Source organism: Elgaria multicarinata, chromosome 1, assembly GCF_023053635.1.
Source record: "Elgaria multicarinata webbii isolate HBS135686 ecotype San Diego chromosome 1, rElgMul1.1.pri, whole genome shotgun sequence".
NCBI classification, from domain to species: Eukaryota; Metazoa; Chordata; class Lepidosauria; order Squamata; family Anguidae; genus Elgaria; species Elgaria multicarinata.
The window spans coordinates 78,271,100-78,291,488 of record NC_086171.1 but is presented as its reverse complement, the minus strand read 5'-3'; the positions used below and the strand labels follow the sequence as shown (position 1 = coordinate 78,291,488).

At 43.4% G+C, this 20,389-nt stretch overlaps 1 protein-coding gene and 2 non-coding genes across 5 annotated transcripts; 1 reads left to right on the top strand and 2 right to left on the bottom strand.

Moving 5' to 3' along the window:
* The first annotated feature begins 295 nt into the window (after positions 1 to 295).
* On the top strand, positions 296 to 9,987 carry SLC25A38 (solute carrier family 25 member 38). 3 transcript variants are annotated; one of them, XM_063130785.1, is made up of 7 exons: positions 296 to 416; positions 1,706 to 1,827; positions 2,746 to 2,830; positions 3,994 to 4,173; positions 4,346 to 4,514; positions 6,610 to 6,776; positions 8,288 to 9,987. In XM_063130785.1, exons 1-7 carry the CDS (start codon positions 324 to 326, stop codon positions 8,408 to 8,410), a joined length of 939 nt encoding a protein of 312 aa, XP_062986855.1. In that variant the 5' UTR covers positions 296 to 323; the 3' UTR covers positions 8,411 to 9,987. The 3 variants fall into 3 exon arrangements, with proteins under 3 accessions (XP_062986855.1, XP_062986874.1, XP_062986864.1); XM_063130804.1 differs by lacking the exon at positions 296 to 416 and adding an exon at positions 476 to 561; XM_063130794.1 differs by lacking the exon at positions 296 to 416 and adding an exon at positions 587 to 1,126.
* A 3,402-nt stretch (positions 9,988 to 13,389) lies between these two features.
* On the bottom strand, positions 13,390 to 13,508 carry LOC134413459 (5S ribosomal RNA). Its single transcript, XR_010026475.1, has one exon. It is a non-coding gene; the product is annotated as a 5S ribosomal RNA (ribosomal RNA).
* Positions 13,509 to 15,141: 1,633 nt separating this feature from the next.
* Positions 15,142 to 15,260, bottom strand: LOC134413528 (5S ribosomal RNA). Its single transcript, XR_010026533.1, has one exon. It is a non-coding gene; the product is annotated as a 5S ribosomal RNA (ribosomal RNA).
* Positions 15,261 to 20,389: the final 5,129 nt, after the last annotated feature.

The following is a 20,389-nucleotide window of genomic DNA, read 5'->3' as shown; positions in this document are numbered from 1 at the left end:
GCCTGTATAGTTGCAGGAGTGGGCATTTTGTGGCCCTCCAGATGCTTTAGCCTATAACATCCATCAGCGCTATTCAGCACAGCCTTTGGTGTGGGCTGATGGGATTCGTAGGCCCAAAACATCCGGAGCGCCACAAGCTGCCGATGCCTGCTGCATAGCGTAGAGAAGGCCCTCACGGCGAAGAAAGAGTTAAGACGATTTCAGCCTTCGCATGGCCTGGTGACGCCCTCTTCTTCTTCTTTTTTGTGATTGGCCGGGTGGCGGAGGCGAGCCTTTGACGTCAAGTACGGTTGCTCGCTGTGCCCGGATGGAAGCTGGGTGGAATGTCCGCACCGGCGAGATCCGAAGTGGAGCTGAGAAGTTGGTTCGGAGGCGCGGCGGAAAAGGGCCCCGGAAGAGGGGGAGAGGCTGCGCTGGTCAGTGAGCCGCTCCCCCTTATCCCGCTCCCCCTCTCTTTGGGAGGCAAGCGGAGGCAGAGGCGGTGGTGGGGCTGGGGGAAGGGAAGGCTGATGTCCTGCACCCCGGTCCTGGGGCGTTGACTCAGCAGTAAGACCGCCTGAGGTCAGTGTGCAGCCTTTCCCAACATAGTGGCTTCTGGACTACCAGTCCCATCAATTTGGGGATGATAGGGTTTGTCCAACACATTTGGAGGACGCCAAGTTTGGAAAGGCTGATAAGATTGGAATGGTACCCGCTTCCGTCTATGGAAGAGACTGCTAGCTTGAGAATCTTGTCTGTAGAGTCCACCAGTAATTACGTGTTGGCCCATAGCTGGTTGGAGACTGCTGGAATTGCAGAAAAGTCTTCCTTCAGAGTTGATGCTGCAGTTGCCCCTTCCATTAAATTGTTGGGGCTCGGATGCTCCCTTGTTTAATTTCTGAAGGCCAATCCTAAACATACAGGGAAAAATGTTCTACAGCTCTCAGCATCCCTCCAGCCAGCCATGCTGGGAATTATAGGGTGTTTTTTTCTGCCTAAACATGCGTAGTATTGTGCCCTAAAGCAGCCTTCCCCAACCTTAGACTACATTTCTCAGCATTCTCCAGCTAGCATGACTGGCTGGTGGATGCTGGGGTTGTACTCCAAAACATCTGGAGGGCACCTTTGTTCCGTGGGGCATTTCCTAGTAAGTATGTCTGAAGCTGCAATTGTAATGGCAAAAAACACTGAGAGTATCCTTGTGCAGGCTAATATATCCATGTTAAAAATTCTGTTGTTTTTAACATGGTTGTTGTCGTGTTTTTGAGTTGCTAATGCATGAATGCATCATTAAAGTACTCGTGGGGATTTTAGGCTGTACTTAACTAGCAGTAAGCCTGTATAAACACAGTGGGGCTCATTCTGAGCAAACATGCATAGGATTGTACTGAAGATGAAAGAAAGAACAATTCAAAATGTACACTATGTGTATTATTAAACAATCATATTTTATTTCCGATTAATTGTGGTGATGTGTAACTTGATTCTTCCATACAAGTGGCTACATTCACAAGAGATTACTGCAAATTAATATATTTTACAAGAAATTGAAAGCATACATAACTAATTGTTGCGTTTTTTTGCTAGACGGGTTTTTTACCCATCTAGTGATGACACTTTGGCAGGGGAAGGAGGTTGGAGGCTTCCATCTTGCGGGGGCACGACCCATAAGACTGCACCCTCAAAGATGAATTCTTCTAATATTGTACTGGTTCTTTGTTTTAAGATGCACCCTGTACTGAAAGCCTTTGTTTGCGGTTCCATCAGTGGGACCTGCTCCACTCTGCTATTCCAGCCTCTAGACTTGCTTAAAACTCGGCTGCAGACCCTGCAACCATCTGTCAATGGGTAAGTGTTTGAAACTTCCATTAGGGACTTTTATGCTCTTGGCTTTGAGTTTGTATTGGAGATGGAGAGGGAGCGGAGCATTTGGAAATTGAGCAAGCAAAGGAGTTCCCAAAGGGGTTACAAGATCATGATGGTAAAGGATTTATATTCTCCTCACTTTTTTATCTGACAAAATGCATCCACGTGGTGTGGTCAGTCAGCAGATAACCAAAATCATCTATATTTCTTCCAAATGGGGAACAGGGGTTATAGACTGTCCCAAATACAACTTACTTCTTATTGAGGGTTCTCAATGCAGTTCTGTAAAGGAAAAGCATCGAGATAATGTATCTGAGCCTGTCTTGCTTAGGGTGACTATTATTATTATTAATTTATTTGTATCCCACTTTATGCCCCATACAGCTACAGATGTCCTGAAAACATGGTGTTAATATTTACCGTAGATCCCAACCGTGGTGATGCTGTCAGCCATCCCATTGACACAGCAGTTACTCTAGAGATAATGAAAAGATGGGAGTTGCTACTTTGTAGTTCACCTTTTCACATGATGATGTCATTATTTGTGGCAGTCAATAGATAAAAGGGGCAGGGGTTCAATCATCCCTGCTTTAAATGGACAAGGAGTAACTTGTTTAGGAGGGGAAGTTTCGCTCTTCAGTGGATCTATGTACTTATCTTTAGAAAGCTTTAGCAAAGAGCAGGAGGAAAGAATTATACTGTGTATATTTCATGTGCCTATAAGTCAGCCTTTCCCAACCTGATGCCATCCAGGATGAGTTGGACTATAGCACCCATCATAACAGCTGGCATGGCTGTCTGGCTGGGTATGATAGGTGCTGTAGTCCAATATTGGCTGCTGTAGGTGGACTGCTGTGATGTGCCTGTCTGTTTTTAAGATCAGATTTTGTTTTCTTCCAGGTCAGGTCGTGTTGGGATGGTAACTCTGCTCTTTAAAGTTGTTCGCACAGAAAGCATTCTGGGGCTGTGGAAGGGTGTTTCTCCTGTAAGTTGTTTAAGTAAACAGTGTGTTTCTTTTTTATTTGGAATTGTTGGAATAAACTTAGTTTGTCTACTTTGAGACTAACAGCATAAGCAGCACTTAATCATTGCTATTTAAAATACCCAAAACGTTTTCATTAAAAAATGAAAAGCGCTATTATCTAAAATAAATAATAAATCTAAATCTAAATGGTTACCAGTTCAATGATGAGCGTGTGCAACAGCCGCTCAAGAAAAATAAGACTTGGGATAAATGATGTAGGGCTGATGCTTGGAAGCTGTGATCCCTAAAATGGGTCATGCATCTACTGCTCTGCACAGAGCAGGTAGAGAATTCTGCCTGAATATTGCAGGAGGACTCTATGTAGTATACTGTTGCCTGGTGGGCATTTTTTTTAAAGTGGCACAGAAAGCTGTTGTCAATTGGCAGGGTAACTTCCAGATACACCTAGTTCCCCCAAAGTTGTTTTTTTGATTTCTCAATTGTATCACAATAACCTCAACAACAAACACAGCAAGCGTAGAAGCAATCTAAATCCTATTGTTTAGGGTGTACCGTCAATCAAGTACCCCCTGGCCATAAACTATAATATGGGGGTGACTGGTATCTATTTATAAAGTGTGGGAACACTTCTCCCTGCCCTTTTCCCCTTCAGTTTCCCCAACCGCTATTTATTTGAGTGGTTATGTATACTTGCTTATGGGGATTCCTTACTGGTCCTCCTCCCAAGCCTGGTATGTGTATCCTTTTTCCCACCCCATTCCTGTGTTGCCCCTATACTATGATCAGCTGCCAGCCTCCCCTTCCACTCTTGCCCTGTGTCCATTGGGAAGGGATAGGTGACGTGTTATTTTTTTCTTTTAAAAAGTAGGCTCAGATTTACTACCAACCTACTTCCTCTGGGCTTGTTTTTGAGATATACATTAAAGATGGCTATTGAAAAAAAGAAACCAAATACACTGTAGAGCTGCCATTCCCAGCTTGGCACCCTCGAGATTTGTTGGACTACAACTGCCATAATCCACCTGCCAGATGGATGGGGGATTATGGGAGTTGTAGTGCAAAAATATCTTGAAGGTGCTGATTGGAGAAAGCTGCTGTAGAGTTTCCAGTGTGGTCTCTCTGCCTAATATATTCTCTTTTCTCTGCTTTTTATCGTTTCATAGTCCTTTGCAAGATGCATTCCAGGAGTGGGGATTTACTTCAGTACCCTATATATGATAAAACAGCGTTTTCTGCTGGATTGCTCACCCACAGCCTTGGAGTCAGTTCTCTTGGGTGGAACCTCGCGTACTGTAGCTGTTGTTTGCATGTTACCTATCACTGTAGTGAAAACACGCTATGAGGTGAGGGTTTTTCATAACATGTTTTTTAAAATGGAGAATTTTAGCGGTATGCATTCCCTCGACTGGTTCATAAACTTTATTTTCTGCCCTTCACATCTGCAGGGTTTCAGCCTATACACTCGGTCGCTTTTGTACGTAGGTGTGCTGTTTCACATCTGTGTTTGGTTTGCAGAGTGGGAGGTATGGATACGAAAGCATACATGGAGCTCTGCGAAATATCTATCGGTCGGAAGGTGTCCTGGGCTTGTTTAGTGGCCTGACAGCTACGCTCCTACGTGATGCGCCCTTCTCTGGCGTCTACCTGATGTTCTACCTACAGACCAAAAAGATAGCTCCATATGGTAAGAGTGTTTGCACTGTTGTTCTCTCACTTCATTGTTCTTGTAATTTAAACTGCAGAGTTTAAATGAGGCACATTGGGCTTTTCACAATAGGAACAAGATGAAGCCTTTGCTGTAACGGGTGTTTTCTATATATAAGATTTTGTATTTGTGATATTTCACATCTTATAAGTTACAAAAAATGTATACATTCCCAAATATCTTATGGTCAAGACTGTAGATTTTGGATTACAAGATAGTAGTCTTGTAAAGACAGAAATTATGGGAAGGGTCCAGTGGTGTGCTGCCATCATGTTAGAATGTGCTACTGATGTTGCACTAGTGGAAATCAATGCCTGCTCAACATCAAAACACTAGTGCAACATATTTCTTGGGAAATTCATTGCACAAGCAAGTGGCATTGGTGTTGCACATCCATTGGTATCTGCTAGGGCAACGTCAATAGCACTAGCAGTAGCTCACTGTTGGATCCTTCCCTATTTTAGAACTACTGTAATTATGATTGTTGAGAAAACCATTGGGTATAAACTACCCATGGACTCTTATGTTCCTTTTATTGGGTAGAATGGATGCATTTGTGTTGTCTAAGAGTAAAAAGATGATTGCTAATATGTTTGTTCAATATAGAAGCAAAAGAATAATTATCAGAAAGTTAAAGACATGTTAAAAGTTATTTAACAAATAAATGGAGAGATATTTTAATATTTATGAAGTTATACTAGCTTTAATTATGATTTGATGATTAATCTGTGATTAATGTAAATTTAACTATGATTGTCACTTAACTCCCTGCAGTTGGATTTGATTTTTTCTTTTGTTAATATATTGTTAATATATTCTTTTGTTAATATATTTTAAATTAATACATTTAAAAGATGAGGCCTTGAGCAATTTCTTTACCTGCTTGACCCAAGAATGAGCTTCATGAGTTGGGTTGAGGGATGGAGTGGGAATGACAGGTTGCTTTTGATTATTTGGAGTGCAGCAATGTTGATTGGAATTATTATTATTATTGGCCAAACTCCTCTCATTATTAGTGAATGAAATTACTGATTTTTGCAATCTGAGATTTCAGACCTTTTTGAAATCTGTCTTTTTCAGCTTGTGATATTTGTAATGAGGATTTCTGTACATAATTGCTTCTGTGATTCAGTATTAGTGGATGCTTGTTCCAAACTTAGTCCTTTTCCTATTGTCTACTCTTGCCTTCCTTTCATCTCAGTCTATTGAGGTTCACAAAGATTAGGATGCGGTTTAGGAAACTTTCAGCCCAATCTTAAATAGGTCTACTCAAAAGTAAGTCCTATAGTCTTCGACAATACATGTGAGCGCAGGATTGCTGCCTTACTCTGCAGGAGGAACGAACTCCAAATGCAAGCGCTGCTGACATCATCTGCTGTGTAATCTGTTTACTCAGCTATCTACGTTAGCCAGATTACTGTTGAGAACTGAACGATCTGGGAAGTAGAATACATACCTGAATCAGCATAGGAGAGTGTCACAAATGTAACTTGAATTTGCTTTACTGACAGATCTTATCTTAATTATATATTATGCTGTAAAAGTATTGCAACACTCAACACTAGTTAGAGCTTACTTGAAGTGTCAGGAGCCAATTTGGAATACCATGCTCTAAGGAAGCAATGTTCAAAGTAGACAAGATTAAGATTGGCACAAGATAGGGGGCAAAAGATTGGAGGAATAAGCTAGGTTTAGCCTGGGTAAAGAAAGAGGTTTTGGAAATTTAAGATGGGACTGGATTTAACTGTGAGAACAATTGAAAAATGGTACAGGTTGCCTAAAGAAGTTGGAATCACATTTTTGGGGGTGTGGAAAAGTCCCAAAATCCGTATTGCTGTAATACCTTTATTAGGCCATCTTGGAGGTTGCAAAATGCTATGCAAGCTTTTGAGTTATTTTTATTCAAGTACTTTTTCATAAGAAGTGGTTATTGAAGTTTATAGTATAATTAACTATAATCTAATAAATAGAGACTTGGCGTAAGACCTTGGATTTTTATGATCCTTCCTTTCTTTTAGCAATCCAATTCTGAAATATTTTTTTAAATTATTTTATTTTGTTTGCTCCCTTCTAGACCAGCTGGATCCAGCACTCGCACCTTTAGTGAACTTTGGCTGTGGAACCATTGCTGGCATTCTGGCATCGCTGGCTACTCAGCCTGCTGATGTCATCAAAACCCATGTGCAGCTTTCATCTGAAAAATACCTTCGGACAGGCCAGGCAATTGCTTTGATCCTCAAGGTACAGCTGAATTAGTTAACTAATCAAATTATTATTTTTGTCCTCCTAAGGAGCTGAAGGGTTTCCAACCTTGTGAGTCGGCTTAGGCTGGCATCATCTGTTTAAAGCTCTGTAACAAGTTTCAGTCTGGGTAGGCGGTCAGAAGGAAGGACTTTGGCCCCTTGTGGCTCAAATAGCTGTTCATCTTTGCTCCTTACACTGAGTCAGATGATTGGTCCTTCTGGTTCAGTAGGGTTTTTACACTGACTGGTGGTGGCTTTTCAGGGATAAAGAGGAAAAAGGCACTGTGAACTGGAAACAAAAGGCAGGCAAACTCCAGTGCTCGAAAAAAGATTTATTGTGCTTTAAGCTTTTTGGAAATGTCTCCTTCAAGAGCTGTATATAGCCATTCAATTTTTTGATTCCAAGACAAGCAATCATTCTTTTTTTCTGAGGTACTTGCACACGCTGTTGTCAAAGCGCTGAAAACAGCGTGTACAAGTACCTCAGAAAAAGGAAATAATTGTTTGTGTACAAATCAAGAAACTGAATGGCTAAATACAGCTCCTGAAGAAGGACACATTTCCAAAACGCATAGAGCACAACACATCTTCTTTTTTCGAGCACCTTTTGTTTCCAGGGTTTCAGACAGGTTCTTTCCTAGCCTTACCTGGAGGAGCAGGTGTGAGTTACAGACCCTCCAGTTCACAAGGCTTGATATCTTCCCCTCCCCGCAATGCATAATTCTGCAAAGCACCACGTTTTACAATTTCAGTGAATAAAATGTTTCATGCCAAAGTTTCTGATCTGGCAGTCTTTACATCTTGATTTTCTTTTGTGTGTGTGTGTATGAACGTATGCTTTCCTAGGCATTTTAGATCGAGAGACGTTTTCACATTTCTTCTACTCAGAGTATTTCGGTTCTTAAACTGGCAGTGTCAGAATATAATTGAGTTACTGATCTAATTGCATAAGTTAGCTTACTTTTAGTATCTGTGTGTACTGAGCTGTAGCAGCTCACAGTTTTATCATTCTTGAACATCTTGAATTGCTGTGAGGCAGAAAGAATAGCACTGCTCATGAAGCAGCAATTTCAGGGAACATGTTCTGTCCTTTGGCCATTAGGTTAAAAAAAGAGATTAATTATGGGACCAGTCCAGAAAGCATTGCCCTCTGTGATTCTAACAATAACACCATGTAATTGTATTTGTTATGTGATCCCTGATTGGCTAACCCTTAACTCTTAGATAGGAAGGATGAATCTCTGATCAGGAAAATATGTGTTGCTGCAGCAGCAGGTAGGAGAAGTAGTGACAACCAACAGTTTTTCAAAAAGTGAATGTTCATGTAGAGGGTTTGTGGTGTGTGTAGGTATGTGTGTGTAAATACTTCCAGTCACCCTAAGCATTAGTTTCAACTTGAAAATCAAATCCAGTGATAATTTGCTTTGGCCTTTTATGAGCTGCCCAAGTATTCAAGAGTGTGAATGCTTAAGAGTAATGGTAGTATTTGCTTGCTTTCCCATTGTACAGGATTATGGATTGGCCGGCTTTTTCCGTGGTGCCGTTCCAAGGGCCCTGCGGCGCACACTGATGGCAGCAATGGCATGGACTGTATATGAGCAGATGATGGCTAAAATGGGCTTGAAATCCTGATGGACGCTTGGTGCTGGCAGACAGTCGGCCTAACTCTGTTCCTCCATTCACAGTGATTGCTGGGTGAGATGGGTGTTCTCAGCAGTTTCACACGGGAGGTGCCTTGTACCATAGGAGGGGAGGCACTTCCTGACTTCGAAAGTAGTGGACTGGAGACCTTTCGAGATGGGAAAGAGCGGAGCAAACGTTTGCTGTGGTTATGACGGGCGAAGCATTCCAGGAAGACTGTTCCAGGGGTATGAGAAGTGCACAGACGTTGGCAATTGTACTGAGCTGTGCTGCTAAAGCCCAGCATCTTCAGAGGAACCCTTTTGGAAAACCCTTTGCAGCTGCCTACTGTGAGCAGTTTCTGGAGGATGCGGCGAAAACTCTTAAAGACATGGCGGGACGTGGGATTTCTGAACCTGGCAACCTCATTACTCTCCTGGACTCCAGTCTCCCCAGTTGTGTGTGGCCTGTCCTATCTACGCTTGTTTCCAGTGTGTGTCTTTGCTTGTGCATCCCAAAAATAGTGCACTGGGGAGAGTTTTACAGAGGATTACCAGAAGTCCATCTCATTCAGAAGCTTGCCTAGTGTAAAGCCTTAAGAGAATGAGTGAACTTACACTGAAAGCAACGCTAGGACACATGATCTTCCCATTGCTTACAGCAGGGGTAGGTTACTTGTAGGCCAAAATAAGTGGAAGGCCACAACTCCCATCACCCTAGTTGGCATGGGCAGTGGTGATGAATTATGGGATCTGTATTCCAAAATGTCTGCCTTACACGTTAGCTTTAGTGTACTCAATAGTGGAAGCGTTGTTCAGTCCTTTGCTTCTGCTTAAATGCATTTCATCCATTTAAATGGTCTTCATTAAGCACTCCTAAGCTTTTCAGTCCTAACATTGTTTTTCCTATTTAAGGCAAAGCTACAGAGTCAAATGTTGGCTTGAATTGGCTTGAATCCCTCTTATGTTAAGGTGTTGTCTGTCTAAATCGGGTGGGGAAGCTATGGCCCTCCAGATCATGTTAGGCTTCCAACTTCCATCTGGAAGACCATAGCTTTTCCCAGCCCCTGGCCTAAACGTTGTTCTTTGACTACTGCCTTCAGGAAGGCTGATTTATTCAGCTTTATCTTAGCTGAGCATGGTCTTACCTTGTTATTGCATGCTCCTTACTTCCAAAGATCAACCTTAAAAGTCAGTGTCACAATGCTACAATTACCTTTCATTCTTCAACCTAGTTTCCCTCCAGTTGAGTTGGAACACAGCCTTATCATCCCTAGCCAGCATGGGAGATAGATGGGAGTTGTGTTCAACATACTTTGTGGGCAACAAGTTGAGAATAACTTGGGAGTGGGTGGAAAAGCAGAGTGGAGGCAGAAAATCATATCTGAAATGATGTCATTTAAAACATCTAGATGTGGCTCTGCTAATTGTATAGAAATGCTTTCCATGTTCATGAGACACTTCCTTGTCCTCTCCAAAGATCTGAAGTCCAGTTAGAGAACTTTATCTCTTTGGACTACATTTGACTCTTGTGAGCTTGGAGAACCTTATCATGGGCTGTTAATTATTAAAAGCACTGAATATTAAAAATGCTCCTTTTCTTTTTCTTTCCCTGTCAACTTTCTCCTGTTCTATTTTGGTGGTTGCTCTATGCTTTGAAATAAAAAGCTTCACAGTCATGCTGAAAAGTTCTAGTAATAGGAAGATAATATTTTTTCTTAAACATCAACTTGATTTAAGTGAGTAATTGTTAGTAGACTGGTTTATCATCTGCTAGATTGGACAGCCTTCATTGAGCATCTTTTCTAAGTCTAATCTGGCCTTAATAAATACACATCCTTCATGATGTGAAAACTTCAAAATGTTCTCAATTCTGGATGGGTATCTCATGTAGATGGACTTGAATTACAGAGTAGGGTTTTTTTTAAAAAAAACTGTATTTAAAGAGGAGTCTTAATGCTCAAATTACACGCAGTGAACATGTCCCTATGTGCTACATCATATACTCAGTCTAGGAGGGAAGTTTGGAAAAATCCCAAAATTATGTAATACGCCACACATGTCCATGGAAATGCTGCCTTTGGCTAACAATTGGGCTGTGCTGTCAATATGTCATCTGGCCACAAAGGGAACCTGTAAACTCAGATGAATGGGGTGATGTTTGCAACATACCTTCCTGCATTATAACTATGCCACCACAGTGCCCTCATTCTAACAGCTCCAATGGCAAAGCCAGCAATGACTCTGCTACTTCAGGCATCCCTGCAGCCAGTGGCTCTAGTCCTTTTGTGTGACTCACAAACCCTGTTTTGGAGCAGAAGGCCCAAAGGGCAGGAAGGGGAGGACATGCAACAGACTGCCCATATAGTTCTCTGGGAAGGAGGCCTGCATGAATGAATGAATACCTTTATTGAATAAGTCTTCTGACCATTTCAAAAAATCACATAATCATTAAAAACAGACATTACTTAAAATTTATTATTTAAAATTTTAAAACAATATACAGTTTGGAAGGAGGCCTGCAGAGAGAGGCCCTTCTGCAGGAGACCATTCTAAAGTTAATTTCCATGCAGGGAAGGGTGTGTGTGTGTTGGGATGGTTGAACCTTCCCTTCCCAGCTGCATTCACCCTTTAATATTGGCCCTTGTGTGGCAATTAAACTGAGGAGAAAAAATTCCATTGGCACCAATGGATGCTCAGGGTTGTAGGGAAAAGTTTTAGGGGTGGGCCCTTGGTTGCTACCGTGCTCTGAGGAGAGAAGGAGCGAAAGAAAAATGGTGTGAATGCATTTCGTTTTCTTTTCCCCATCCATCTAAAAACAATGGACCTTAAGAAACTCATAGCAATTCTGTGGAAAGTGAAGGAAGAAAAGGTGAGACTCGTTCTAGCGGCTCCTTTTTTTGACCGCAGAGACCCTGGTTTACCGACCTGGTCAATTTAGCTGTGGCTCTCCCTTGGCCTCTCCCTTCTTCACCCAGACCCTGCATGGCTTCAGTTACATGTCTGGAAATTGAACGGAAACATTTTGCGAAAGCAGGCCTCTAGGACACTGTCTACCTGCAGAATGCACCAGAGCATGTGGAAGATTTCTTCCAGCTGATGTACTAAGAAAAGAATCTTGGCTCAGAAAGCCAGCATTTCTAAACTTTTAGCATTTCTGCAAGATGGTGGAGCTTTTTCAAAGTCACCTCCAGTCCAACACGGTTTCCCTTCCTGGGATCTCCATAAAGTACTTCCAGCATTTCAGAAGCCATCATTCAAGCCCCTGAAATCAGTATCGCTCCGACTGCTGTCTTTCAAGGTTTTATTCTTGGTGGCCATAACATCAGCCAGAAAAGTCTCCAGATTTAATGCCCTCTTTATAGATAACACCTATGTATTCTCCATAAAACTAGAGTGGTGCTCCATACCAACCTCTCTTTCTGTCCTAAAGTCCTGAAACTCCTGGTTTTAGTCCAGCTAAACACAAAAATAAGGCCAGGCGCATTCAGCGAGGCCATGGAACAACGGTGTGTGTCGTAGTGCTATCTGAATTGCACTGAATAGATGCCATTAGGGACAGCCAATGAACAGGCTAGCTTGATGTGTCTTATCAGAAGCAACTTGGATGCTTCCTCTTATCAGCTTCAAACAGCACCAGGCTGCAGAAGCAAAAGCATGACAGGATACAGGAGCGTGCAGTGTCAAAAGCACCCTGAAATGAATGGAATACCTTGTCCATATTTAACACTAGTCCCCAACTTTTGATGTAAAGAATGGAAATGGTGGAGTATACTAATGACTGGCTACTCGTAAGTGTACTGAGTAGAAACTTGCAATGCAAAGCATGCTCAGATCCCCTCCCGTCCCCTCCGGCATGGGAAAGGGGAAGCAATCATGGCTGCACACTGCAGAAGGACAAGCAGGCAGCAGTGGCACAGAGCAGCAAATGGTGCTCTCCCAGTCAAGGTGCATAGTAGTAGTCCTGAAAAAAGCCATACCTGTTTTGTTGTAGGAAGGAATAAGATATATAGTTAAGAAACTTATAAATTATATAAAGTACATGGGTTTCTTCCTGGAAGTGGTTCGTTCAGTATGGTGATCATCACAGAAATATTCCTTCGTTTTTTGTATTCCGCCCACTTTCCCCTTTTTTGTTTTTGCTGTATTTGTAAATCATTTGAAAAATACATATGCAGAGATACTCTTGTTCTGTGTTGTGGCTCGGAAGGTTTCCTGGCTGGGTAGTGAAAAGAAGGTTATTGGAGCTAACAGAAAAGGGCAAAAAGCCTACAGCACCCGGTATCCAGGTACTAACCAGGCCTGACGCTGCTTAGCTTCCGAGATCGGGCGTGTTCAAGGTAGTATGGCCGTAGGCAGCAACACTGCCTCCTTTCGCTCACTTCAAGCTGAAGCAGCCTCTAGGACCCCTACACAAAACAGCTCTGCTTGTTTTTTCCAGATGACTGCCTTTCTCTCATGACTTCTTCCCGCTCCTACACAGCAGTCCATGGAGCACACAGGCACAAACATACACCTGCACGGGCACCTCTCTCACAAAACTAGCTCCCAGCCATCAACAGACGCTGCCTGTGATTTCCCAAGCACCAACTTTTTAGAGTGCATCTGATGGAGGAGAGCATTCCCAGCCAGGCTCAAGACTAGAGAGAGAGAGAGAGAGAGAGAGAGGGTGGGGTGGGGTGGGGTGGGGTGGGGAAAGAGCAAAGGGTCAAATCTGTCCCTTCTCTCGAGTGCCACAGCACCGCTTACTCTTCATAACAATTAACACACCTTTCAGGGATGCTTGGTGAGTAAAGGTCGGTCCAACCCCCAGGCTTTTCAAGGACTCTTGCCAATGGGGCGCCGGCTATGCACTTCCGAACACAAATGCTTACTCCAACGTCTCAGAAGCACCATGGCCCACTGCAGTCACAGGGGAGGTTGCCTGGCCGGGCTAAAGCTGGGCTGTGAAAAGTCGGTGGTCAGATCCAGGTGCCAAGGGCAAAAAAAAAAAGCCTACAGCACCCGGTATTCCCAGGCGGTCTCCCATCCAGGTACTAACCAGGCCTGACCCTGCTTAGCTTCCGAGATCAGACGAGATCGGGCGTGTTCAAGGTAGTATGGCCGTAGGCAGCAACACTGCCTCCTTTCCCTTACTTCAAGCCGAAGCAGCCTCTAGTACCCCTACACAAAGCAACTCTACCTGCTTTTTCCAGATGACTGCCTTTCTCTCAGGACTTCTTCCTGCTCCTACGCGGCAGTCAATGGAGCACACAGGCACAAACACACAGCTGCACTGTTCCCATCTTCTCAGGGCTCGTTGTTTATTGCCACCGCCTCCTCCTCTAACCCAGTCCATGGAGCACCCACAAACACAGTCCTACAGCAGCCCCTCCCTGGGAAACTCAACTCCTACAGCTCCTAACCAATAGCCGCTGCCCAGTATTTCCCGAGCGTCGGCAAAACACCCTCAGGCTTCGCCACCCGCCCACCGAATGGCTATGAAGTAGGCAAGGCGGAAGCAATCCCGGCTCCATGCCAGAGAAATGGATGCACCTCCAGAGCCATCGCCCTGCACTGAGAGAGTGGAAGGGAGGACAGGAGCCATGCTTTTCCGGGAAATCCTCGTTTTTAAAGATTGGAGGTAATGGAGGAATGTCATTGGGCCAAGAGAGGTGCCTTCCCCAGACACTTTATTAGCTCTGCATTGTTCTAATGCCTTTCGTTTTTGTGGCACACGTGTTGCAATTTCTGTGAAGACTGAATTCTCCTGAATATTTATTCATGCTTTGGTAACCTTGATTATGAGCTCCATCACACCAGCGATTTATCACACACTGGCTATGTGCTTCCGAACACAAACGCTTACCCCAACTTCTCGGAGCTCTGGGGACAGGCCTTCGGCACATGGGCAAAAGCACTGTGGCCCACTGCAGCCACTTGGATGACTGCCTGGCCGGGATAAAGCTGGGCTGTGAAAAGTAGGTGGCCAGATCCAGGCCCCAAGCCCCCCCCCCCCACCAAACAAAAAAAAGCCTACAGCACCGGGCAGTCTCCCATCCAGGTACTAACCAGGCCTGTCCCAACTTAGCTCCTGAGATCAGACGAGATCGGGCGTGTTTAAGATAACATGGCCATGGGTAGCAACATTTCCTCTCTTCAAGCCAATGCAGCCCCCAGTGCCCCTATGCAAGCCAGCTCTGCCTGATGTTTGCCTTCTTTTCAGCACTCCTTCCTGCTCCTGTGTCGTGGAGTGTGCTGGTGCAAACACACAACTGCACGGGCACCTCCTGGCAAAACTGCCCCCCCCCCCCCCCCGCAACAGACGCTGCCCGTGATGTCCCAAGCGCCGGCCTCTTACAGTGCATCTCATGGAGGAGAACATTCCCAGCCAGCCGCGACAGTCTGTTAAGGGAGAGGGCAGCCGGCAGCCCCAGGATGGGGCAAGAGCAAAGGAGCAGACACAAAGAGGGACTTGTCCTTCCTCTCCATACCCACAGCGCCATTTACTCTTCATAACAATTAACACACTTTTCAGGGATGCTTGGTGAATAAACGTCGGTCCAGCCCCCAGACTTTTCAAGGACTCTTGCCCATGGGGCGCCGGCTATGCGCTTCCGAACACAAATGCTTACTCCAACATCTCAGAAGCACCATGGCCCACTGCAGCCACAGGGGAGGTTGCCTGGCCGGGCTAAAGCTGGGCCGTGAAAAGTCGGTGGTCAGATCCAGGTGCCAAGGGCAAAAAATAATAATTAAAAAAAAAGCCTACAGCACCCGGTATTCCCAGGCAGTCTCCCATCCAGGTACTAACCAGGCCTGACCCTGCTTAGCTTCCGAGATCAGACGAGATCGGGCGTGTTCAAGGTAGTATGGCCGTAGGCAACAACATTCTCCGTTTTGCCTCACTTCAAGCCGAAGCAGCCCGTGGAGCCCCCTACACAAGCCTGGTCTGCTTGATGCCTGCCTTCCAGCTCCCCAGTGCCAGCAAAGCATCCTCAAACGCTCCCCACTGGAAAGCTACAGACAAGCAAAGAGAAAAGAAGTAATGCCGGCTATACGCTGGAGAAGGAAAGCAGCCAGAGTGCCACTACACAAGAGTTACTAAATATCTCAGTTCTTTACACAGCAAAATGGAAGCATTTCGGCAGCGGACTTGTGTGCTAATTTTGTTTAAAGGTTGTTTTAGAATGATATCATTGCTTTGAGCAAAGCTGCAATTGGTAGAGGGAAGAAAGAAGCCACTCATGAAACTTTGAAAAAGCTTTAAATGCCTGCCCCTTACAGATGTTTCGTGTAGGACCCGACTAAATGTTCTTTTAGTTATGCATAGCTATGCGTGATAGGCTTATTTACTCCAGTGTAAGTGCACACAGCCCCAATTCAGACTGGGACTGCAACACTTTTGGAGGGTGTCCTGAAATTCCATCACCCACACCCTTTGGGATGTGTGGGTTAAAAATAAGAAAACCTCCACTGGAATCTCTGGAGGAAATAAAATTAGGGTGGAAGGACAGAGGAAAGGAGGACTCAGTCTTCCGACTTAACCGAAGCAAAGCTTAATCGCATGTAATGGCATCCATTTACTGCCCTAAGGATGTAACCGGGAGAAGAGTGACAACAGCAGGAGATAAAGGGAAAGGCGACGAGAACGGGATGAGATTACGAGTACATCATAGGCTGTTTCTTTCTACACCTGCCTTTTTCCAGGGATCGTCTCGGGATCATCCCTGTGCATCCAAATGACACATAGGGGATCCCGGGAGCAAGCAGGGACGATCCCCTCCATTTCCCTGGGATAATCCTTAGGTGTAGAAAGGGCCCCAGATAGTTAGATCCTTAAAGGCGTAATCCTATGCATGTTTAGACAGGGGGGGGGGGACTTCCATGCCCACTGCCCTGGGAATAAGCCCTACACAGTTGGATTGACATGGGATTTCATTGTTAGAGAAGCACACAAGCACAGCATGCCTGAGTGAAAGTGAGTGGAGCAAATCCGGAGCAACAAGGGGCGAGAAAAAGCAACGGAGATGGAAATATTTCCTCTTCGTTCCAAATTGAGGTGTTTTTTGTGGGTGGGGAGGTGAGGCGTCTTTTGCTGGGAATCTTAGTGAGCCACCAACAGGAGGTACAAATTTAGCATTTTAAAGCACCGATGAACAACTGGAATCTGTAGACGATAGAAATTGCAGTCATGCATAGATAAGGAAAAGGCTGGTGTACACAAAGGGACATGCCTGTTGCCTTGATGTAGGGTGACCATATGAAAAGGAGGACAGGGCTCCTATATCTTTAACAGTTGCATAGAAAAGGGAATTTCAGCAGGTGTCATTTGTATATAAGGGGAACCTGGTGAAATTCCCTCTTCATCACCACAGTTAAAGCTGCAGGTGCCCTGCCCTCTTTTAAATCTGGTCACTCTAGTATAGCAGCAGCTTTAACTGTGGTGATGAAGAGGGAATTTCACCAGGTTCTCCATATATACAAATGACACCTGCTGAAATTCCCTTTTCTATGCAACAGGAGCCCTGTCCTCCTTTTCATATGGTCACCCTACTTGATGGACTGGCAATTCCTTTATTTATACCAATTATCATAACATCGCTGGCGGGCTGACACAGGACCGCAGCTTCGCAATCCTTGCTCCAAACCACACCTACTTTCTCTGCTTCGTTTTGCATATTGGCTTCCCATCATGCACCAGGGCACACACAGGTTTCTCCTTGCAAGCTTATCTTTGTCACAAAGAACATTTACCTTTTTCGTTAATTAATAATATGCATTGAAAAGTTCTCCATGTACTTTTTCTTGAACAGTTATAACTATTTTCACTGTATCTTGGAAAAATGTAAAATAGGAGTCATATAAATAGCAAGCCAGCCTTTCTAGCTTCCGGGCTGGTCCGATGGTAGTGGGTTATTTCAATTTCAATTGATTGTTCACAGTCAGTTACAGATTGATATCCTTGTTCTCTCTTTACCCTCCCCCTCCCAACTACTGCACTTGACTAGTCTTTTCTTTTTTAAAACAAACAAACACGTTTATTTTCTTACTAAATTGCTATTGAAGACAACCCAGAATTGTCTGTATATAAAGTGTGTAATTTTTCAAGAATTTATCGGCTTCGTCCTTTTTCTTCTGCTGCCCCTTACGCCTGGAACGCTCTTCCAGAACACTTGAGAACTACAAACTCAATCACTGCTTTTAAAACTCAGCTAAAAACTTTTCTTTTCCCAATAGCCTTCAAATATTGAGTTTGTTCTGACTCTATACTGTTAGCTTCACCCTACCCGGCGCCTGTTTACACTTCCCTGTGCCTGTTTGCATTCTCCTTCCCTCTTTATTGTTTACTACAACTTATTAGATTGTAAGCCTATGCGGCAGGGTCTTGCTATTTACTGTGTTATCTGTACAGCACCATGTACATTGATGGTGCTATATAAATAAATAAATAATAATAATAATAATAGATGCATTCTAACTGTGAAGTGTTTTGCTGCATTTGAATTACATGGATTTATGTATGCAGAAATGATCTGTTGTGTTTTAGGGTCAGGGGATAATTGTGACCATTACATTGTTCCTTTTGGAATGCTTCAGTTCTCTGAATAATTGGCACATCACCAGTTATACAATTATTTAAAAGGATTGTCCCTTTTGGGGATAATATTTTCCAGGATTTTAATAATTATTCAGGAAATAATGGAAGCCTCTTAATTCAGAACAACTGGCATCTATGAGAAATCTATAAGCAACCCGTGTGGCATTATAGGAGACAGGATGTCTGCTCAGGAAGCCAAATTTTTGCACGCAGCTCAAGTCAAAAGTTTAGTTAGAGCCAAGAGGAAGAAAAAAAAAGTTTGCAGGAAATTCCACTGAAGTTCAGGGTAAGACCCTAGGAAAAGGCATTTAGGGCAAAGGTGAACAATAAACGAACTTCATTATTGGTTGACAGTGGGGAGGAAAAATAATTTTAAGATTAAAACCCCAAGGCAGAAATTAAGGCAGGAGTAGGGCACACTGTTTTGCCTGTTTTCCTTCCACTCACAGAACAGGGCATTGCTGATCTGTAAGAGAGACAAATCATGTGTATCATAGAAATCATATTTGCCTATTCTACTGCAGAATCAAAAGCCCTCTGAAAATTTTGAGGTTTTGGAGGGGAAGGAAGCAATTACACTTTACACAACAGATGCACAGGCTGTTCATCCACCAGATGCTTCCTGGTAACCATAATAATGTTTTAAAGGGAGAGAGGTGTGTTTGAGAGGGAACATACCATGACCAGTGCCAAAAAGGTGTTATTTTTCACAGCTCATTGGAGTCCTTAGGACCTTACTTTTATAAACAGAAGCCTCCTTTTCAAACTTTCTGGGTGTTCATCAGGAAGCACATGGTGGGTAAGCAGTAGAGACATCTATGACCTAAAGTGTGCATTTGCTCTGTTTTGTGTGGTTTTTGTTGTTGTTGTTGTTAAGGATCAGAAGAGAAAGGTAGAATTGGAGGCAGCCATTTAGGCCCCATTCAGACAACACGCTAAACCATGCTGCTTAACCACAAAATGGTGCATTCCATTAACCATTTTGTGGTTAAGCAGCATGGTTTAGCATGTTGTCTGAACCAGACCATTGGGTGTGTTTGGGGGCGGGGAACAGAGTCTGAAGCCCTGCACTGGAATAAAGAGCTTTAGTATGGCCTACCTAGGGTTGCCACCGTTTTCCCCCGACAACAGAATTTCAACAGGCATAGATTTGTTTATGATCAATTTCCCTCTCAATCTGCTTGTCCTCTACACATTTAATTTCTTTCAAGATTTCTGATTTATTCAGTAAACAGCATAAATACCCTCATGGTATTTATCAGGCTAATGAATGATTATGCATTTTGTCACTTTGATCTACGATTTAAATGATTAAAATATTCTTTCATTCTGTAATTAATTTATTCTGGAGGAGGGTTTTACCAGTCAGGCTGCAAGATTTGCTGTGCTAATAGCAAGTACTTCATTTTATGGCATCTCAGTGGTTTCATTCTTTGGAAAACTATGCAAACAAAACAGAATCTCCAATAGTAATGATGAGAGTCTTGAATAATCAAGTCCATTCTTCCTCCCATTCCCCTTGTACAAATTGCTTCTAATTCTTTCAGCTAGGAATCAGCAGTTAAAGGTTTAGATCAGTTTCTGAAAAAGCTGTTACAGCTGTATTCCGCAAGCTCTCGTACCATAGGTGTTTTCTAATAATTATTAGTTCAAATTAATGTTAGCACTGTTCCTAAAGGGGATTCTTTAAAGCCCTTGTGTAAGCCAGCAGAGGCAATAAAAGATTTACAAATCTGGCTACACACTACCTTCATCATATCAAAAGAAGCTATGCCCAGGTCAGACTCTGACCAATGCAACTCTGCGGTGAAACTGCACATTGTCTATTACCTCAAATCTTCTTTTAATGTATTCATTCTGCAAAACTGTATTTATAGGCTATTAGAAAAGCAACCATTGTAGCCTTCAATACAAACCAGCAATGAAAAATCATTAATTCAGGAGAGAGCTGTTCAACTCCCCTAAACAGCAACTTAAGCAGAAAGGCTCTTCACATCTCACTAATTTGGTCTGGGACAGATAGATGCACATGCTTCCTGGATTTATTAGTTGAATTTAAAAACTTGTGGAAATTGCAGCCTTGTATTACTTTATATATGAGTGATAGAACTGTTAATGTTGATCTGCTGGGTGGGTGGGGTGTCCCCATACAAGTGGTTAAATGAAAACATAATGGGGAAGACTCCCAAGTTAGGATGCTGCACGTTAAAGCATCTTCAACTCTTTTTTGGCTAGTCAAGAATTGCAGAGGAAAAAATAAGTTTCACTTGGACATCGAAATTCACAGAGCAAAGGGGAACAGTGTTTACAGGTATTGTCCTACAGGCGGGATTGAGAGACTAGCTCTGGTGCTGATAAAAATGATTATAATCTTTAATAATTCTTGTTTGTGTCTAGTATGCTCAATGTTTC

Excerpts from the sequence above, each read along its gene's own strand:
- SLC25A38 (XM_063130785.1), top strand. The coding sequence starts at position 324 with ATGTCCGCACCGGCGAGATCCGAAGTGGAGCTGAGAAGTTGGTTCGGA. Across the intron at positions 4,174-4,345 it reads TAGTGAAAACACGCTATGAG|AGTGGGAGGTATGGATACGA; the intron begins GTGAGGGTTTTT and ends TTTGGTTTGCAG. Across the intron at positions 6,777-8,287 it reads CAATTGCTTTGATCCTCAAG|GATTATGGATTGGCCGGCTT; the intron begins GTACAGCTGAAT and ends CCCATTGTACAG.